The sequence below is a fragment of the Orycteropus afer genome, unplaced genomic scaffold (genome assembly GCF_000298275.1).
Source record: "Orycteropus afer afer isolate SDZICR_OR568_19922 unplaced genomic scaffold, OryAfe1.0 scaffold00029, whole genome shotgun sequence".
In the NCBI taxonomy this organism is placed as follows: Eukaryota; Metazoa; Chordata; class Mammalia; order Tubulidentata; family Orycteropodidae; genus Orycteropus; species Orycteropus afer.
In genome coordinates, this window is record NW_006921616.1 from 10,744,701 (window position 1) to 10,767,112 (window position 22,412).

At 43.6% G+C, this 22,412-nt stretch overlaps 1 protein-coding gene across 1 annotated transcript in view; it reads right to left on the minus strand.

Annotated features, from left to right (window-relative positions):
• MALT1 (MALT1 paracaspase) overlaps positions 1–1,019 on the minus strand; it is a 64,805-nt gene extending 63,786 nt beyond the window's left edge. Inside the window, exon 1 of the mRNA XM_042780245.1 lies at positions 772–1,019. Within this exon, the coding sequence (XP_042636179.1) occupies positions 772–998 (227 nt within the window). The 5' untranslated portion in view covers positions 999–1,019. The remainder of the gene's footprint in view (positions 1–771) is intronic.
• Positions 1,020–22,412: the final 21,393 nt, after the last annotated feature.

Here is a 22,412-nt window from a genome sequence, read left to right on the forward strand (position 1 = left end):
ACATACATATATATATATATATTTGGAATACATATTATATTAACTCACATAAACAAAAACGCTTTGGGGAACCTCAATAATTCTTACGAAAGTTAAAGGAGTCCTGACGCCAAAAAAGTTCAAGAATCCCTAGTACAGTGGTTCCAAGGCCGGTAACAGGGAAAAGAGCTTTACTTATAGTTTAATGTGTATGCTGAGGTCTAGAGGAGAACTTGGTAACTTGGTTTGCTGGGGGAAGGATGCTGAGTTCCGTTTCAGTTTTTTCCCACCATCCTTCTCTCCCCACATAAACCCCATGGACGCCTGCAAACTCCTCTGCTTGCATGAGCAGCCGCACTCCCCCCTCCCAGGTTCCTTAGGTCTCTAGGTGTGCGTCAACAGCCCTTCGTTTCGTATCCTGTGGAAGTGACAACTACCCTATCACAAAGCGGCTTTCCTTCTCAGTATCCTCTCCTTGGTTTTCCACCTCTCTCTTTCAGATCACGGGGAGGAGAGCAAGAAAAGGGTGGGAAACATCCCCATTCCAAAGCCTCCAACCCTGGGCACTAACTCCCAGGAGACTATCTCTAAACGATGACTACAGTCACATTTTTCCCACTAGCGGTTCCCCTATCTCGAGTGTCCCCTGCCACCCTTCCAGCCCCACCTACCACAGTGTCAGTCCTTCCACTCGCGGCCCCACGCCGCACACCCCCCGGCTCCCTCGGCGCGCACGTGACGTCGACGCCGACGCCGCCTGCTCCCGTTTCCCCCCCCACCGCGCCCCCTTACCTGAGTCGGAGGCGGCCCCGGCTCCCCGCCACCTCGGCCAGCCTCCTCCAGCCCCGGCCCTCTGGCGCGCGGTCCAAGCTCTCGCTGAGCCTCCGCAGTAACGGCTCCCGCAGGCGGTTAAGGGTCGCGCTGGCGGCCGGGGGTGGCGGCGGCACCGCGGGCGCGGCCGGGGGCGGTTGCGAGGCCGAGGGCGGCGGGGCCTGCAGCGGCTCCCCCCACAGCGACATGTCCTCCGCCGGCGCCCCCGAGACGGCTGGGCCGCAGCTGCAGCGCACCTTCCGCTCTCCCCGTCGCTCGCTCCTGAGTCGCGGGAGGCAGTGACGGAAGGACAAATCGAGCGGCCGCACAGCACTCGGAGGAGGAAACTCGGCTCCCCAACCAGCCTGCACACGTTTGCCTGCGAGCCCCGCAGGGCCGCGGGACTGGGCGCGCCGAGAGGCAGGGCTAGGGGCGGGGCCAGGGCCTGAGGCGGGGCCGGGGGCAGGGCCAGGGCCTGAGGCGGGCCTTGGGGCGGGGCCGGCGCGCTTGGAGAAGGAACCTTAGCTGCCTGCCCTGGCGGGACGCGTTTGTTGAGAAGCCGGGCTCTCTGACCAAGCCTGGCCAGTCAAGGAGAAAGGCCTGTTGAGGTGCGAAGCCTGGGCGGGGCTGGCGCGCTCGGTGGGGAAGCTCAGCTCGCCGCCCTGCCGACCGACGTTTGCAAAGTACTGAGCAAACCGACCGCACCAGGCCGTCGAGGGGCGGGCCTTGGGGCCCTGCCCACCTCCGCGCGTGCGTACGGCCAGTGCCTCGCACCGCCTCCCACGCTGTTGCCGAGACTGCAGTGGCGCGTGCTTTAAACCCGGGAGGTGGAGCCCTGGTTGAACCGGAAGGGTCTGGCGATTGCAGATGGAGGAGGAAGCGGTGAAGGATCTACGCCCCAGCGGTTCCACTGCGGCGAGGAAGCCTGCGGAGTCGGGGCTTCCCGAGACCGTGGGAGGAGAATTGCCTCACGCCAAGAATCTCACTCCCCAAAGAGGGAGCACGCGGTTCTCCATCCCTGGCCTGGCCACTGCTTTCGGGTACCCACTGACGTCCCCAGCGCCCGCATTGGGCAACTTCAGCGCAGGCTTCCTCTTTATAGGATTAGATGTGGTAGGGCATTGCTACGGGGAAGTAGTGCTGCAGCTCCAGACGTGGATTTGGCCGAAATCAATGCCTAGAGTTTTTCTGTAAAACAGGGTAGTAATATATTCGAACCTAATCAGATCCTGGACAGATAGATTGTTCACACCACGAGATCGTCTGGTTTTCCCCGTGCCAGATTATCACCTAGAATTTTCTAAATCAAAGCAGGCAACTTATAAGAGGATGCCTCTCCCGAGAGTGAGACAGAATGCGAAGGGTAGTAAACACGGACTACATCTGAGCTCTCACTCAAGTGTAGCAATATTCAAGCTCGTTATCCCATTCAAAACGAAGAAAGTTTGGGACAAAAACATGCAAGCGACTTAAAAACCGTGACCAGCCAGATCGCCCCCAAACACAAGCTGCCCTGGCAAGACTCTGGTGGTGCCATTAGGTTTTCATCACCCACGGTGTCCTGGTTTTTATGTAGAAAAAACTTGGCCCCTAAATTTTCACTACCTCGTTGCCAGGTATTTGTTTTATATGGCCTCCACAAAATTACAGCACATGCAGTCACTTGACACTCCCAAGTTCAGAGTTCCGAAAACAGTATAGCATGAGCTTTGGATCTGGAAAGATGTGTTGGATCCTAGTTTTGTGACCTTAATAAGTTGCATAACTACCTGCCTTAACTGTTAAAACGGCACTGGAAATATGTAGGAGTTGTTGGCAGAATTAAAGTTGTATGGCAGAATTAAAGTTGTTGTAAGGTACTTAACTCAGTTGAGTATCTCAACGAATACTAACTCACTGCCATCAAGTTGGTCTCCACTCATAGTGACCCCTCCTTGGGTTTTCCAGGCAGTATCTCTACCGAAGTAGATTGCCCAGCCTTCCTTCCAAAGAGTGGCTAATGGGTTTGAACTGCCAGCCTTCTGGTTAGCCGTCAAATGCCTTAGGCACTACTAGCTATTATATTTAAAACTATAATTTGAATTGTGTTGGTGAAGAATATTGAAAATGCCACAGACTGCCAGGAGAACAAACATCTATCTTGGCAGAAGTGTAGCCAGAATGCTCCTTAGAAGTGAGAATGGCCAGATTTCATCTCTCTTAGTTTGGTCATGTTGTCAGAAGGCACCAGTCCCTGAGAAGGATATCATGCTTTGTAAAGCAGAGGTCAACGAAAAAGGCAAAGGCCTTTAACAAGATGGATTGACACAGTGACTGCAACGATGGGCTCAAGCCTAGTAACCATTGTGAGGGTGGCCCAGGACCAGGGATGTTTCAATCTGTTGTACATGGGGTCACTATGAGTCAGATCCAACTATATGGCACCTTTGGAGGTTAAGGTAGTTAGGGCTGTGTGTCAACTAGGCTGGGTCTGATTGAGTGGCTGGGCAGTTTGAGGTGGTTATTCCCCATGATGAGGCTGGCAATCAGCTCCATGGTGGGATCTACCACACAAGCAGCTGAGTAGCTGCTTTAGGGATGTGGTCTGCTTCCTGTATATAAGAAGCTTAGGGAATGGTCTCTAGCTTTTTGGCACACTTGAACCCTGCATGTAGCTGAGTCTTCATTCAGTAGCCTTCCATGCTCTGCTGATCTTGGGACTTTCAATGGACTTGAATTAATGGCCTGCTGTGTGGTTTGGTAACATTGGAACTGTGCCTTTTTCCTTGTCGACCTTGGGTTTGTCAGCCTTAGCAGCCAGCAGCTGCCTGAGTGAAGAAAGCCTCTAGCTCCAGTGGGCTGGGAGCCAGAAGCAGCACTGAAGCCAAGGTCAAGGGGCTTTCACCCAGCCCCTAGAGCCTGGCACTTTGAACTCGGACTTCTAGCCTCCAAAACTGTAAGAGAATAAACTCCTGTTTGTTAAAGCCATCTCATTTGTGGTATATTCCTGTCAGAGCAGCACTAGGTTAACCAAAACAGCAACAAGAGCATTATATTTAAATTACGAATATAAAAGCTTGTTGCGTACTTAGTTTGACCTGGCAAACCTTTTCCAGTAACTTCCAGTTCCTTCCTGTTTTGCCCTCAATCACTGAACAGATACTTTCTGATAGCTGCATGTACCAGTTACGGATATTGAGTTTTGTAGTCGTCATAGGACTAGTCCCTGGAGAAAGATACCATGCTTGGTAAAGTGGAGGGTCAGTGACAAAGGGGAAGACACTCAGCGGATGGATTAACGCTGTAGTTGCCACGATGAACTCAAGCATGGCAAGGATTGTGAGGCTGGCACAGAGCTGGGCAGTGGTTCGTTCTGTTGTCACAGGGTCGCGGTGGGTCAGAACTGGCTCGGTGGCACCTAACAACAGCGACACTTAAAATTTACATTCAACAAACTTTATTTTTTTCAGTCTACTGTGTCTACTGACGCAGCCTCATGCATATGGGCGAGAACGGATACCAGTACAGTGGAAGCTGTGGAGCCGGAACTTGATGGGACTGCCTTGGTTTTTTGGGGTCTTGCAAATTTTGTGCCTTTGACATGGTGCATTCTTTTCTTTTTTTGTGTGATTTGGGTGAAAATTTACAGAACAAATTCACTTTCCATACAGCAGTTCACATGTACTTTGTCTCATGACATTGACCACAATTTACCACAATGAAACAGCTCCCCTCCTGCTTCTTCCCGATAATTACCTCTTCCCTGTGTCCATCCGCTCTATGCACTCCTGCCCCCTGAGCTGTCTCCCTGGGCTTAAACAGCCCTTCTTTCTCCCATGATAGTTCTCTCCAAGGAATGTATCTACCTTAGGTAAATGTTCAACTCATATGCCTGTCTTTTGTTTGGCTGGAAGCCACAGGTGTGGGTTCAATTCCAGGCCTGAGGGGCAGCTAGGGGCCATAGTCTCAGTGGTTCCACCAGGCTCTATCAGACCAGCAAACCTGGTCCCCCCTTTTTTTCCCAAATGATTTTGAATTTTGTTCCACATTGTTCTCCCTCTCTATTCAGGATCTCATATATAGATCCCCCTCCAAGTGGTTGACAGTGGTAGCTGGGCACCATCTAGTTCTTCTGGTCTCATAGTTGTATAGGCTGAGGATCGCATGGTGTACCAGTCGCAAGGACTAATTGTTTCCATGAATCTTTGGTTTTCTTCATTCTTCTTTGCTCTGGACGAGGAGAGACCCATCATTGCATCTAGATGGCTGCTTGCAAGCTTTTAAGATCCCAATGGCTACTCTCCAAAGTGGGAGCTCTGGTAGCATAGTGGCTAAGACACTTGCCTGCTAACCAGATGGCTGGCGGTTCAAACCCACCAGCCACTCCTCGGAAGGAAGGTTGGGCAATCCTACTTCCGTAGTGATACTGCCTCGGAAACCCAAGGAGGGGTCGCTATGAGTCGGGTTTGACTTGACGGCACATAACAACAACAACACCACTCTCCAAAGTAGGAGGTGGAACAATGTTTTTGTGCAGTATGTTATGCCAATTGAGCTTGATGTCCCTCACGACCGACGTGGTGCATTCTTACACTTTTCTCTCCTTTTAGTGGAAAGTATTTGAATTGTGCTTCTATGTTAGGTTTCCACCTTACACAGGTTCTGGCTTTCACTGTGTTACTTAATATGAAAGTCTCCTTCCTGAGTTGATTGGTATGTCCCTGCTGCTCTGCTCTTCCTCTTGCTGTTTTTAGCTGCACATCCATGTGACTCCATGTGTCAGAGTAGGGGTTTCAAGCCTGTGACCTTTCAGAAGCAGGTTGCCATGTGTTTCTTCTGAGGTGCCTCTGAGTGGACTTGACCTTTCAACCATTTGCTTAGCAGCTAAGCGTGTTGACTGTTTGCAAGTACACTCAAAACTGCCACACTGCTGGTCCAATAGAGCCTGGTGGAACCACTGAGACTATGGCCCCTGGCTGCCCTTCAGGTCTGGAATTGAACCCACACCTGTGGTTTCCAGCCAAACAAAGTACAGGCAAGTGAGTTAAACATTTACCTCAAGTAGACACACGCCCTGGAGAGAACAATCATGGGAGAAGGAAGGGCTGCTTATGCACAGGGAGATAGCTCAGGGCGCAGAGAGTATGGAGGGATGGACACTGGGAGGAGGTAACTATGGGGAGGAAGTGGGAGGGGAGCTGTTGTATTGTAAATTTTGGTCAATGACATGAGACAAAGTATATGTGAACTGCTGTATGAAAAGTGAATTTTCTCTGTAAATCTTCACCCAAATCAAAATAAAATTAAAAAAAAAAAAAACTGCCACACTGATTCTGGGAACAACATGTTGTTTTTGTTGTTAGTACTGTCAAGTCTGTTCTGACTCATAGCAAACCTATGTACAGGATGAAACACTGCCCAGACCTGTACCATCTTTACAATTGTTGCTATGTTTGAGCTCCTTGTTGTGGCTACTGTCAGTCCATCTCCTTGCGGGCCTTCCTATTTTTCGCTGACCCTCTACTTCACCAAGCATGATGTCCTTCTCCAGGGCTTGGTCCTCTTGATAACGTGCCCAAAGTGCATGAGACAAAGTCTAACCATCCTCACTTCCAAGGAGCACATGTTACACATGTTCTGAGACAGATTTGTTCATTCTTCTGGCAGTCCACGGTATATTATATTCTTCACCGACACCATTATTTTCAAAGGCATCAACCCTTTTCTTTTTCTTTCTTTCTTATTTTATTTATTTATTTATTTTGGTGATAGGAGGACACCTGACTTTCAAGTGTCTGCCTTTTCATACCTCTTGAAATTTATACTATCTTAATGTGGTATCTCTTGATAAATGAAATAATTAAGAAATTTAAAGATGAGTAGGCATGAGCTGGGTAAAAAAAAGGTCAAAGGAATAAACATATGCAAAGCTGTTGATTCTCATTAATACCAGGAAAACAAAATAAGAATATTTTTGCTGTTTTTGGTTAATTGTTGTCATCAGTTGTTCTTTTTTGTCTTATTCAATGTCCAGCTTTCACATACATAGGAGATGATTGAAAATGCTTTGGCTTGAGTCAGGTGCACCTTAGTCCTCAAGGTGACATCTGCTTTTTAATACTTTAAAGAGGTCTTTTGCAACACATTGAACAATGCAATAAGTTATTTTGTTTCTTGACTGCTGCCTCTATGGGCATTGATTGTGGAGCCAAGTAAAATGAAATCCTTGACAACTTCAAACTTTTCTCTATTCATCATGATGTTGCTTATTGGTTTAATTGTGAATATTTTTATTTTCTTTATGTTGAGGTGTAATCCATACTGAAGGCTGTAGTCTTTAATCTTCATCAGTAAGTGCTTCAAGTCCCATTCACTTTCAGCAAGTGATGTTATATCATCTGCATATTGCAGGTTGTTAATGAGTCTTCTCCAATCCTGATGCCACCTTCTTCTTCATATAGTCCAGTTTTTCAGATTATTTGTTTACCATACAGATTGAATAAGTGTGGTTAAAAGATACAACTCTGTTTCACACCTTTCCAGATTTTGAATCAAACAGCCTACCCTGGTTTTGTTTGAAAAACTGCCTTTTGGTCTATGTATAGGTTTCTTATGAGGACAATTAAGTGTCCTGGAATTCCCATTCTTTGTAATGTTATCCATAATATTTTATGATCCATGCGTTCAAATGCCTTTGCATAGTCAATAAAACACACGTAAATATCCTTATGCTATTCTGTGCTTTCAGCCAAGATCCATCCGACGTTAATAATTATATTCCTCATTCCATGTCTTCTGAATCCACCTTGAATTTCAGGCAGTTCCTTATTGATGTACCGCTGCAACTGTTTTTGAGTTATTTTCAGCAAAACTTTACTTGTTTGTGATATTAATGATAATTGATACAATTCTGCATTCCCTTGGATCACTTTTCTTTGGAATGGGCACAAACACGGATCATTTTCAGTCAGTTGTCCAGGTAGCTGTCTTCCAAATTTTTGAGCGTAGATGAGTGAGCCCATCCAGTGTTGCGTCTACCTTGAAATATCTCAGCTGATATTCCTTCAATTCCTGGAGGCTTATTTTTTTTTTTTTTTTTTTTGCCAGTGGCTTCAGTGCAGCTTAGATTTCTTCCTTCAATATGATTGGTTCTTGATCATATTCTACCTCTCCAGATGGTTGAACATCAACAAATTCTTTTGGTACAGTACTATATATTCCAGGAGCTCTGGCGTAGTGCCTAAGACATTTGACTGCTAACCGGAAGGCTGGCAGTTCAAATCCACCAACCATTCCTAAGCAATCTATTTCTGTAGAGATACTGCCTTGGAAACCCAAGGAGGGGTCACTATGAGTCAAATCGACTCGACAGCTTCCATTTTCATTTGAAGCTTCTTGGTCGTTCAATATCTTACCCATAGAATCCTTCAGTATTGCAACTTGAGGCTTGGATTTTCTCTTCAGTTATTTTAGTTTGAGAAATGCTGAGCATGTTCTTCCTTTTTGGTTTTCTAACTTGGTCTTTGCATGTTTAATTATAATACTCTGTCTTCTTGAGCTGCCCTTTGAACTCATCTGTTCAGCTCTTTTATTTAATCATTTCTTCTATTTGCTTTAGCTACTTTATGTTCAAGAGCAAGTTTCAGAGTCTTTTGACACCTGTTTTCATCTTTTCTGTCTTTTTAATGAGTATTTGCTTTCTTCATTTATGATGTCCTTGATGTCATCCCAAGGAGCTCTAGTGGTGTAGTGGTTAAGGCATTAGACTGCTAACCAAAAGGTCAGTGGTTCAAGTCCACCAACCACTACATAGAAGAGAAACGAAGCAGTCAGTTTCTAAATATTTATAGCCTTGGAAAGCCAGTGGGGGTTGCTATGAATCAGAATCAACTCAATGGCCATGAGTTTGTTTTTTTGGTTTTGATGTCATTCCACAACTCATCTGGTCTTCATTCATTAGTGTTCAGTTAGTCAAATCTATTCTTGAGCTAGTCTCTAAACCCAAGTGGGATATACTGAAGTTCATATTTTGACTCTCGTGGACTTCTTTTAATTTTCTTTAGTTTCAACTTGAATGTGTATATGAGCAATTGATAGTCTGTTCCACAATCGGCTCCTGGCCTTCTTCTGACTGATGAAATTAAGTTCCTTCATTGTCTCTTTCCACAGATGCAGTTTTTGATCCCTCCCATCTGGTGAGGTCCATGTTTAAAAATCACTGTATATGTTGTTGCATAAAGGTATTTGCAATGAATAAGTCATTGGTTTTGCAAAATTCCATCATTCGATCTCTGGTGTCATTTCAATCACTGTCTTAGACTGAGTTCTCTAGAGAAGCGAAACAAGTGAAATACGTATATATATATGGGCAAGTCCCAAGTCTGTGAGTCAAACATCAAGCTAGAGGTTTCTGTTGACTCACACAGCTGCGGGGGCTGACAAACCTAAGATAGACAGGCAATGCAGCAGGCTGCTGGCTTCAGAGGCTGACAAATCCAAGATCAGCAGATAAAATGGCAGGCTGTAAAGGCAGCAATCCCAAGATCAGCAGGTAGTACCGCAGGCCACTGGTTCAAGTCCCAGTGATGAGGAGCCAGATGCAGGATCCCAAGCAAAAGGTCATAGACCATTCCCAGAGCTCTTCCATATATACTGGAAACAGTCCATACCCCAAAGAAAAATCCGCTTGTGGGGTGTGGCCTGGGCTCCCTCTCCTCACCTGGATCCCTGTGGCTGACTCCCCGCTCTGTCCTGGGCCCCTTGGCCTTTATACTCTCCTTTTTCCCCCTTCCCACCTTGCCACTTCCTCAGCAGAGCTGGGGAAACCTAGAAGAAAGGGATAGGGATCAAGGTTGAAAAGGAAGTAAAGACCAGATTGCATGATGCCCAAGAACTCAGATTTTATCCCATAGTTCTCTGCCTTCCTCAGGGCAATGTGTGTCCCACCCTATGATACAAGATGATTTTAAGTGGTCCATATATGAATACTTTATTTTAATAGTTCTATATATCTTTTTCTTACAGTTCTTATTGTTGACTAAATTCAATCTCTTGGAAAGGAAAGGGTGTGGCAGGTGCTCTGTTGGAGGCAAGAAGGGAGGGATGTGGCAATAGAGAGGAGAGCCTGAGGTTTTCACTCTTTTTAGGTAAGGTCCCAATTTTTTCTTTTCTCTTTTAAATATTGCTGATGGAAGACATTCAGGCATCCTACCGTTCTCTCAAAGGCCCTCTTCTGATCTCCAGCACTGGACCATCTTATTCCTTTCATGAAGAATTTAAGAGTCTAATAACCATTTTTTCCACCATCTGCTTTGTGAACTCTGTATTTAGATGGTTTTGTGCATCTTTTACTGTTGTTTGTTGTTATGTGCCATCAAGTTGTTTCTGACTCACAGTGACTCTATGCACAACAGAATGAAATACTGCCTGGTTCTCTGCCAACCTCATGATCCCTTCTATACCTGAGCCCATCGCTGCAGCCACTGTGTCAATCTATCTCATTGAGTGCCTTCCCCTCTTTCATTGGCCCTCCACTTTACCAAGCATGATATCTTTCTCCAGAGAATGGTCCCTTCTGACAACATGACCAAAGTAGGTGAGACAAAGTCTGGCCATTCTTGCCTCCAAGGAGCATTCCGGCTGCACTTCCTCCAGGGCAGATGTGTTAGCTCTTTTAGCAGTCCATGGTACTTTCAGCATTCTTAGCCAGCACCACAACTCAAAAGCTTCAACTCTTTTTCGGTCCTCCTTATTCATTGTCCAGCTCTCACATGCATATGAGGTGATTGGAAATACCATGGCTTGGGTTAGGCATATCTTACTCTTCAAGGAGGTAATCTTGGCTCTTCAGCACTTGAAAGAGATTTGCAACAGATCTGTCCAATGCAGTACATCTTTTACTGTCTTGACTGCTGCTTCCATTGGCATTGACTGTAGAACCAAGTAATGTGAAGTCCTTGACAACTTCAATCTTTTCTCCATCTATCGTGATTCTGCTTCTTGGTCCAGTTGTGAGGATTTTTGTTTTCTTTACATTGAGGTGTAATCCATACTGCAGACTGTAGTCTTCAATCTTCATCAGTAAGTGCTCCAAGTCATCCTCACTTTCAGCAAGCAAAGTTGTGATGTCTGCATATCTCACGTTGTTAATGAGTCTTCCTCCAATCCTGATGCCACGTTCTTCTTCATATAGTCCAGCCTCTCGGATTATGTACATCTCTTTGGAAGGAAGATTGGGCAGTCTACTTCCATAGTGATACCACCTAGGAAACTCCTAGGTGGGAGTTTCCTCAAGGAGGGGTCGCTATGAGTCAGATCCATCTCGATGGCAGTTTGGTTTGGTTTTGGTTTTAGAACAGAGAAAATTTTGAAGTTGTTATCAAGGATTTCATTTTCCTTGGATCCACAATTAATATCTATGGCAGCAGTAGTCAAGAAATCAAATGATATATTGGGCAAATCTGCTGCAAAAAGCCTCTTAAAAATGTTAAACAAAACAAAACAAAGATGTCATCTTATGGACTAAGGTGTGCCTGACCCAAGCCATAATATTTTCAATTGCCTCATATGCATGTGAGGAGCTCTGGTGGTGTAGTGCCTAAGGCATTTGACTGCTAACCAGAAGGCTAGTGGTTCAGACCCACCCGCCACTCCTTGGAAGGAAGGTTGGGCAGTCTACTTCTTTAGTGATACAGCCTTGGAAACCCAAGGAGGGGTCGCTATGAGTCGGGTCCGATTCGATGGCAGTGAGTTTTCTCATATGCATGTGAGAGCTAGACAGTGAATAAAGAAGAGCAAAGAATTGATGCTTTTGAATTATGGTGTTGGTGAAGAATATTGGGTATACCATGGACTGCCAGAAGATTGAATAAATCTGTCTTGGAAGAAGTACAGCTAGAATGCTCGTTGGAAGCAAGGATGGCAAGACTTTGTCTCATGGACTTTGAATATGTCATCAGGAGGGACAGTTGCAGGAGAGGATATCATGTTTGGTAATGCAGAGGAGCAATGAAAAAAAGGAAGAGCCTTAATGAGATGCATTGGCACAGTGGCTGCAACAATGGGCTCAGCCATAGCGATGGTTGCAGTGATGGTGTGGGACCGGGCAATGTCTCATTCTGTTGTACAGAGGGTTGCTAGGGGTTGGAACTGACTCGACAGCACCTAACAACAACAGTTATATATTAATATATAACAGAATTAATATAACTTAATGTATAATAGAAACCTGTGAATCTCAGTTGTCATTTTGTTAATAGTAGGGTAATGCTACATTTTTTATTTAAGTAGAAAATGTGATTTTGTTTAAAGAACTATGATACATGTCCAATGTACAGGTGGTATATGTCAAAGTCCTTAGGCTGCTAAGTGTTTGAAACTAAGAAATCCTGCTGTAGATCATGGGCAGTAATTGATGTATTTTAAGCAGGGGAGTAATTTCATTTGCAGATTTTAAAAAACTCATTTGGGCAGCAATGTAGGAGGAGGCAAGACTGAAGGCCTGAGAAGTATTGCAATAGTAAAGTGAGAACTGAAGGCTTAGCTAGGAGCCATGATACAGAGCTCAAAGAAGAGGGACAAACTCAAGAGATGTTTTGGGATTACTTCACTACTCCATGAAGATTGAAGCATTTCTAAAAATGGTAAAGTGACAAGAAAAAAGGAAGAGTTTGATGTATGATTTGATACAACATTACCATGGCCAATCCTGAGGTTTTTACTATTCTTTACACTAATTCCCAGTCTTTTCTTGTAAATGTTGCTACAAGCATCCCACAGTTCTCTCAGAGGTCCTCTTCTAATCTCCAACACTTGACCATCTTATACCTTTGATGACGGGTTTAAGAGGCTACTAGCCATTTTTCTTCCATCTGCTTTGTAAACTCTGCATTTAGTGTTTTTTTTTTTAATGTCTTTACAATATGGTTTCTGCTAAAATTTTCATGTGAACATCCTGTTACATTTATCTTCCTTAACTTGGCATTTTCTCAAGTTCATTGATATCCACAACTTTATAGATTTTAAAGCTCACACACCTTCCACTTTATTTATAACAACGACTCTTGGAAGGTAACCATCCTCCTTTGAGAACCATTTCCCCCTTTTTTTTACCCTTCATTTCCTGTCATCAAGCCAACACCTGAACCTTTGCACATTCTTTAATCTCATGATGACTCTGTGTTTAGGACTGTGTGTGTCTCTGTGTAAACCTTTGCCAAAAAGTTTTACCATGGTAAATAATTCACATCCACTTATTTGCATCATAGTCATCAATTACTACTTCCTTCTTCTGGAATCCATAGTAGTCTTCATTCTATGGGTTATATGTTCATGCACTTAGATGTTCCTGCACTTTATGACAGATTCCAGTACATGCGAACGTAACACTATTGTTCCAAGGTGTCCTCTAGAACAGATCATTTTGTGTGGAAATAGTATTGGCAGCTTGACAACCTTCAAGCTTAATGGTCATTGGTAACTTCAGTGAAAACTCAGTTTCATGCCCAGTTGCCTTCAGAGCTCCTCACTGGATCTTGCCTGTTATGGACTGTATTGTACCCCAACCCCAATGTTAAAGTCCTAACCCCTGTACCTGTAAGTATGACCCTTTTTTATGTTACTAGGACCATACCAGAGTGGAGTGGTCCTAAAGCTCATCCCTTCTGAGTGATGTCTCATAAAATGGGAAACAGACGTGGGGAGACATATACACAGAGAGAAGAGACCGTGGGAGGAAACATCTACAAGCCAAGAATGTCAAGGAACACCCAGGGCTCTCCATGGGGAGGGACCTTAACGTGGAGCAGATACCCTGAGTTGAACTTCAAGCCTATAAAACTGAAACAAAACTTTTCTGTTGTTTAAGCCACCAACTCTGGGATATTTTGTTACTATCACAAACTACCCTAGTGAACTAAGATATTGGCTGGTTCTTGTGACTTAATATGTGGTTTGTCAACTGAGTTTTGAAAAAATACCTTCATTGGGTTATAATTCACATGACATAAAACTCACCCATTTAAAGTGTAAAATTAAATGGTTTTAGTATATTCAGAGATATTTCCAGCCATCACCACAAGTTTAGATGATTTTCATCACCTCAAAAAGAAATCCTGAACCTTTTAGCTATTACCCTTCTCCCCCATTTCCACTCCACCTCTGTCCTAAGCAACCACTGATCTATTTTTTGTCTCTATTTTAGACATCGCATATAAATGGAATTGTACACTATGAGACATTTGGTGCCTGACTTATTTTACTTAGCATTATGTTTTCATGATTCATCCATGTAGTAGCATGTATCAGAATTTCATTTCTTTTTATGGCTGAATAATATTCCATTGTATGCATATACCACATTTTGTTCATCTGTGAATCAAAGGACAGTTAGATTGTTTGCACTTTTTGGCTATTTTGAAAATTGCTGCTATAAACATTCATGTACATGGATGGACCTATGTTTTCATTTCTCTTGAGTATATATATACCTATGAGTGGAATTCCTGATAATCCTATGTTTAACCATCAATTGAGGTTTAAACAGCTTCTGTTTAACAAAATGCATCAGACCTGTTTACTTCAAAAAACATCTGGGAACAAGACTATCCCTAGAATATGGAATAAGAGTAAGGCACGGAAAGCTTGAATGCTCTGGTCTTTCATTCCTGTGTGCATATTTGCACTTGAGGGTATCTAGTGCAGAATGAAATAACATGGACTCTAACTTTTGGCTGCAAACTTTTGGTTTCACCCTGTTATGTTTCCTCCCTTTGTGGTTAGCCACTTGGGAGGGGATTTCCTGAGATGTAGGCTCTACAGTTTGTTTCCCAAAATATTTTGTAATTTTGTCATTGAGAGTGTTTGTCTACTCTCTAACACCTAAGTCTCAGAAAGGCAATATGACTTGTAAATATAATCACATGAACACAGTTTGTCTCAGGGGTGAGGGCTGGTGCCAATGTGAAGAAGACCCACTTTTTCCTAAGAAAGGTAAATTTTTGAAGTATTATATTTTTTTCTTTACTAACCTCAGTTTGGCTGTCCAGGCCCAAAATGTGATGTGACAGAATGTGTTAGAATACACCACTGTCATTTAGAACCATGAAATTGGAAGCCATGGGTACATCCTGACAGCCTATCAAATGCTCTAGAAGTTGGTTTGGTATTCCTGACAGAGAGCATTGTGAGAAGAAGCAATTCGTTTTGGGGCACCTTGTCTGAGCCCATGATACCTCTTTATAGAAGGGTTCCAGGTCTCTTCCCAATGTGGACCTTGATTTCCAGGACAACTCCATTTTAATTTCTTAGTTCTGCCATTGAAGAACCACAAATGGACAGCTTTAAAGGACAGAGAGTTATTTTCTCACAGTTTGAGAACCGGGAAGTCGGAATTCAGGGTGTTGGTTGTAGGGGAAAGCTCTCTCTCTGTGGGTTCTGGGGGAAGCTCCTTGTCTCAGCTTCTGAGACCCTTGTCCGGCATTCCTTGGTTCCTTGACTCCTTGAAGGCCTTCATGTGGCAGCTCTCTTCTGCCATTTGTGCCTGCCTCCCTCTCTCTCTGTGCTGCTCCTTACAACTCAGAAGTCATTAGGTTTAGGATCCACCCTACACTGATATGGCCTCATTAACTTAACACAGAAAGCCCTATTCCCAAATAGGATCACATCCACATGTACAGGAGTTAGGATTCCAACACATATTTTGGGGGATGCAATTCAATTAATTCCAAACTCCAAGGCTAACCCTACCTCCTGCAGACTGGGGCTTTTCTAGGACTAGACCAATCCTAGTACTGCTCCAAGTAAGACTAGACCAACACCTACCTCTTCCTAACCCACCACATCATACATCACGTTCTTCTCCAGGTCCCACCAATGCTTACTTGTGCATATCACTTCATCCCGTTTTCTCTCCATCTCCACTGCCACCATCCTGATCTAAGTTACCCTTGCTTCTTTTGTGAACACTTGTAATTACATTTCTTACTGGTCTCCCTACATCTACTTTTACTCTTCACACTGTAGCCAGATTGATCTGAGGGGGAGCCGGACAAGATGATGCACTCAGCATGGAAAATACATAGGTAACAGCCAGTATGTTTTTGAAAAACAAGAGTTAGGAGAAGGACTGGGCATATCCAATATCGAAATAGGTTATACAAGCCATAAATATGAAAATGGTTTCATATCAGTATGTGGATAGGTAGATCAGTGGAATGGAATACAGAACCATTAAAGAGACCCCAGAGTAGGTGAGAATTTAAATTGTGTAATGAAGGTTTTGGTTTTGGAATGAATGTGGTATTTTGAATCAATGGGAAAAAATTGATTTTGAATAGTTGGGTGTTGAGACAGTTGGAAAAAAAGGTGGTTTCCTTAACTCCTACATCACGCCAAAATAAGTTCCATGTGTATCAAAGATTTAAATCATGTAAAAAATGAAACTGTGAAAATATAAGAAAATAATTCAGGAGAATGTCTTTATATTCAGTGTACAGAACATTTTCTGAAAAACTTGGAAACTTTAGAACAAAATATTAATAAATTTGTCTATAAGAAATTAAGATTTTATTCATAGACCGTACCACAATAAAGTAAAAATGCAAGCAACAAACTGGTAAATATATTAAGGACAAAGGTCCTTAACATATAAAATACCTTTTCAAATCAACAAAGAAAAGACTAATCATCAAGAGAAAGATAGGCAAAAAACATGAACATAGTTCACAGAAAAAAATTCAAATGGCTTTTGAATATATGAAAAGATGTTTGACTTTTTTAAATAACAGAAGTGAATAATAGTATTTCTATGAAATTGGCAAAAAAAAAAAAAATCTGATATTACTTTCTATAGGCAAGGGTGTTTGAAATCTGATATATACTGTTGAGAAGAATCTAAATTGGTAAAACTGCAGGATAGTTTAACAATATCCAAACCAAACAAAACCAAACTCACTGCTGTTGAGTCGATTTCAACTCATAGCAATCCCTCCTTGGGTTTCCGAGGTGGTATCTCTACAGAAGTAGATTGCCCAATCTTCCTTCCAAGGAGTGGCTGGTGGGTTTGAACCACTAGCCTTCTGGTTAGCAGTTAAATGCCTTAGGCACTGTTGTTGTTGTTGTTGTTATTTGCCGTCGAGTCGGCCCCGACTCATAGGCACTACACCACCAGAACTCCCTAACAATATCTAGCAAAATGGGGGGGGGGGAATTCACTCACTTAATGTTTGACCTAGCAATTCTATTTCCAGGAATTTTTCTGAAAACTATGAAAGGCTTGTGTAGAAAGACACCATGAGAACATTGTAGAAACAGTTATTAATTCTGTCAGGAGAGTGGACTCAAAAGACTTTCAGAGAGGAATTGTCACAGGAAGAGTAAGAAATCTGACATTTTCTTAGCTAAGGTAAATTTGCCCTCAGTAGTGTTTGATATGGTACATGTATTCTTGTACAGATGGTTAAAAAGATCTTCTTGAGGTGAAAGCTATTTCTTCCTCGGCGCTGTTCTGAGAAGCCCTGGTGGTTCAGTGGTTAAGCCCTCAGCTGTTAACCAAAAGTTTGGTGGTTCAAACCTATCTAGCTGCTCTATGGCAGAAAGACCTGGTGATCTGCTTCCATAAAGATTATTGCCCTTTATTTGCACAGGGAGCTAGCTCAGCGTACAGGAATATGTAGGAAAGAAGGACTCAGGGAAGAGGTAACTACAGGGAGGAAGTAGGAAGGGAGCTGTTACATCGTGGGGAATTGCAGTTAATGTCATGAAATAAAATGTGTATGAACTGCTGTATGGAAAATGAGTTTGCTCTGTAAACTTTCACTTAAATCGCGATAAAAAACAAACAAAGCTATTGCTTGCTGAGTTCTAAGATTGAAGAGAGAGATGTTTAAGAGTTCTTGTGGGACTGACATTAATTTTTATGTGAATGTCCTCTCCATGAGTAACTTGCCTACAACCCTACACTTACCATTTGCTGATGAAGCATATATCACACCAGCTCCTGGAAGCAGATCCATAATGTGGAGGGCCCAGAGCAGAATGAAAATTCGGGGCCCCTTGTTCAGAAATGAAGGCGCTCTGGTGGTGTAGTGGTTAAAGCATTCAGCTGCTAATCAAAAGGTTGGTGGTGCAAACCTACCAGCTGCTCCATGGGAGAAAGACGAAGCAGTCTACTTCTGTAAAGATTTACAGCCTTAGAAATCCTATGGGACAGTTCTTTTGTGTCCTACAGGGTTGCTATGAGTCAGAATCAACTCAGTGGCAGTGGCTGGGATTTTTGAAAAATTATTATGAATCTCAAGACAGCAGCAGAACATTAAACCAAACATGGGGCCCTTCTAAGTTACCATGTGGGGAAAAGTTACAATGGGGAAACCCATAGTGCTTGCAGGGTTGGAGACACTTTGTTTGCAGTGAAAGGAGCTGGCCAAACAATGGCAGCAAAGGATCAGGGCCCAAGGAATGATTTAATCAGCAATAAATGATTCTGAGCATCAGAATCATTCGTCTCTTTTAATGGCCTCATTTTCAGAATGTATCCAAATTCTTCTCTACTCTCCACCTGACCAGTCTTTGGCATTCCCTGAATCTGTGCTGTGGGTAAAAAGAGACAGCTGAATATGGCAATTGGAAAAGGCCTCTGCAGTTTTAGTTCATTTTAGAAACAAGAGATTCTCTACTCTCCTTAGAAGTGGAATGAAAACAACAACAACAACAACAAACCCACACATACTAGGGATGTGGCTAGACAGATGTGCTTAGATATTAGGCATGTCCCCATAGGCCCCTGTTAACCTACCACTTCTGACTCATGGTGACTCGTGCCTGTCAGAGTAGAACTGTGTTCCATAAGGTTTTCAATGACTGGTTTTTCTGGAGTAGATTGCCAGGCCATTGCTGGAGGTTACCTCACTGGTGAATGGGGGTGTTGGGTAGAAAACAATGGACCCATAAGTTAAATGAGTGTGGAAAGTGCTTGTGCAGACCACAGAAATGTTAACTGGTGGTTATAGTATTACTCTGCCATGCAGCCACATTTGCACATCTGGACAAGAGATTTTTCAGCCTGGAACAGAATTCTCTTTCTGTTTTCAGGAGGAGAGATTTGGACAGCTGATGAGAAAGAGGGCTGTGGACTATGAAGAGTGAGAAAGACTGTGCTATTTTGGGTGTAGTCATGAGCCCTCTTATGGGGGCAGCAAAGTGTGAGTTACTGGGCTGGTAAAACAGCCCAGAACTCAGCCACATGAATCATTTGCACCAAGAAAGGGATCTATTACCAAACATTTTGACCAAAGACTGTAGTAGAATACTGATCAAAAGGGGGAAAATGCAGAACAGAATTTTAAATTTTCATAGAACATAGACTTTCTGGATGAAACCCTGAAACTATTGCCCTGAGATAATTTTTAGACCTTAAGTCAAAAATATCCCTTGATGCAAATCATCTGGCAATGTGGATGAACCTGGAGGACATTATGCTGAGTGAAATAGGTCAATCACAGAAGGAAAAGTACTGTATGAGCCCATTACTGTAAAAAGACAGAGAAGAGTTTGCTTGGGAAAGGGAACTCACCTGGTAGGTTACCGGGATGGAGAGGGAAGGGGAGGGATTAATTTCGGGCTAGTTGGGGCCTACACGCTGACATGGGTAGGGGGATGGATATACAGGAAGGATATATGACCACCATGATAACATTAGGAAATGGGAGGACACCGAATTGTACACATAAGAGATAGATGACAGATGCTATTTCCAACCAATGTGTCCACGGTACCACATTGTCATTAACACCAAACAATAGGCTATACAGATAAACACATAAACATCTGAGATGATCAGACAGGGGTCAGTGAACAGATAGACCAAGGATAGATTCAGCTGAGGCTAATCTTGTACAGACACCAGTGATGCAAAATACCTGCAGTCTTACAGAAACAATAGAAGACAGACACAGAGTAATCCTTCACAGACAACCAGACACTATGGGAGAGAGATCCAATAGATCTACTGTCTCAGGACATCAGACTCAATTGGCACAACAAAATACATAAAAGCATTGCTCCACATCCTACATTGGTGAGTAGCGACTGGGGTCTTAAAAGCTTTCAAGCGGCCATCTAAGATGCGCTAATGGTCTCCTAGCATCAGAAGTGAAGAAGAACGCCAAAAAAAAAAAAAAAAAAAGGGCATTTCGAAGCAACCAGCCCTAGGACATGATGGCCCTCTAGAGCAGAGGAACTAGATGGTGCCTGGCTACCAATGCCAACCACCCAGGAAAGGATCCAATCTGGAGATCCTGGATAGAGTGGGAGGAAAAATGTAGAACACAATCCAAAAACTCAATTAATGACCACAATTATTGGTCAGATGAAATCTGGTGAGACTCCCAATACTATGGCCCTGGAATATATTCTTTGCCTGAAATAAAACTCAGGAGGGCATAAATATGAGGGGCACAGGGGGAGGGTTGCAGGGCAGGGAGGGGAGGAGACTGGGTTAAGGTTGGACATGGCGAATGGGGAATGAAACTAAATGTACATGTTACGTTGAATGTAAAACAAGCTCTTAAAATAAAAAAAAAAAAAGAAAAATATCCCTTGAAGTTTTATTAAAGCCCAACAGTAGTTTAGCTGAACTAATAAAGAATGTCTGCCTTGAGGATTGCACTCTTCAGCTTTGTCTATGTGGAATTAAATTGACAACAGTCACTCCAAAGATTAGATAGGTAACTGATCGGGCAATGTGTTGATGTAAATGGGGGTGGGGGGGAGAACTTGGAAAAGGAGGGTGAGAATGGTTGCACGACATGAAGAATGCCATCAGTGTTACTGAATTATACTGGATTGTAGAAACTGCTGGATTGGTGTGTGTTCTGCTGTGTAGATTCCCAAAAGCAACATCCTATTAAAAAAAGAAGAAGAAAAGAAAGGGATCTAACTGGATGAAGCTTGGACAGGACTTTGGAGCTTAGGAAAGGGAAAGAGAGGTAACAGGGTATAGACTTTGCTTCTGAGCTGTGAGTTGTGAAATTTTGCTCTAGGCTAGGAACTTGCATTTTTACTGATTTATCAAACAGGTACAATTGATGGATCTCTTAACTGGCCATGTAACTGTAAAAGCAAACGGTAGGAATGGCAAACATGACTTTTGCTGCAGATTGTGGTTTAAAACAGTGGTAAGCTTACCTGTGCCCTGGTTTTAATGCAGAATCACAGCACTAGGTTCTTCATTGCCTCCAAACAGTAGGTAGCACGTGTGAAAGCGTTCAGGGGCTCTGTCACCTGATCTCTGCAGAGCTCCTCAGAACGCACTGTTTTCCTGGCCACCTTTGCTGGAGGACAGGCTTCTATGCTGTCTTGTTACATAAGGGAGCGGCATAAGAACACAGTCAAGTGAGCAAGTGTTTCATGAGATGGAATTCTTGCCCTAGGCTTTTGGCACTCTGGGTATCTGTCACGAGGGGTATCATGTTCAGGAGGATTTGTTCATGAGGTATCTGCTTCTCAGGCTCATGGAAATTGAAGTCAGAAGCAATCGTTCAAGTCACAGACTTACCAAGTAGGTCCTATGCTTTTTAGCATGACTCAAGAATAAAGGTCAGAAAATGCCCTACTGTTGGGCAAGGTAGGAGTCCCTGGGAACCCTGGTGGTGCAGGGGTTAAGCACGTGCAGCTAACTGAAAGATCAGTGGTTTGAACCTACTAAGCACTCCATGGGAGAAAGATATGGCAGTTTGCTTCTGTAAAGATTACCAAAAACCCACTGCCATGGAATCGACTCCATCTCATCGTGACCCTATAGGACAGAGTAGAACTGCCCTATAGGGTTTCTGAGGCCGTGACCTTTACAGGCTGCCTCACCTTTTTCCTGTGGAGTGGCTGGTGGGTTCAAACTACCAACCCTTTGGTTAGCAGCTGCATGCTTTAACTGCTGCACCACCAGAGCTTCTTGTGTACAAATCAGAGCCCTGGCAATCCAATGGGGCAGTTCCACTTTGTACCATGGGATCACTAGAAGTTGGAGTTAACTGATGGCAGTGTATTTTTTTAGGGGTGGTGATGGTGGTGGTGGTTGTGCAAGTGGTTAAGCAAAACTCCAACAAAACCAAACTCACTGCCGTCAAGTGTGATCTGACTCCTAGCGACCCCTCCTTGGGTTTCTGAGGGGTTGTCACTACGGAAGTGGATTGGCCAACCTTCCTTCTGAGGAGTGGGTTTGAACCACCAGCCTTCTGGTTAGCAGTCAGATGCCGTAGGCGCTATGCTACCATTAGACTGTTAATTGAAAGGTTGGAGGCTTGAGCCCACCCAGTGGCACCTTAGAAGAGCCTGGTGTTCTGCCTCTGAAAGGTTACAGCCTCGCAAACCTGATGGGGGAGTTCTGTTCACTCTGACACATGGAGTCCCCATGGGTTGGAATTGACTCGGCAGCAAATGGCATGGATTTTTGGTTCTGGGACAAGATCAGCAAGAGCTTTATTAACTGTTTTATTCTATGTTTTTTAAAAGGATTGTGTTGAGGTATGATTTACATAAAATACAATATGTCCAATGTCGTTGTTGTTGTTGTTGTTTGCCATTGAGTCGGCCCCAACTCATAGCGATCCCTCCTTGGGTTTCCGAAGCAGTATCACTACGGAAGTAGG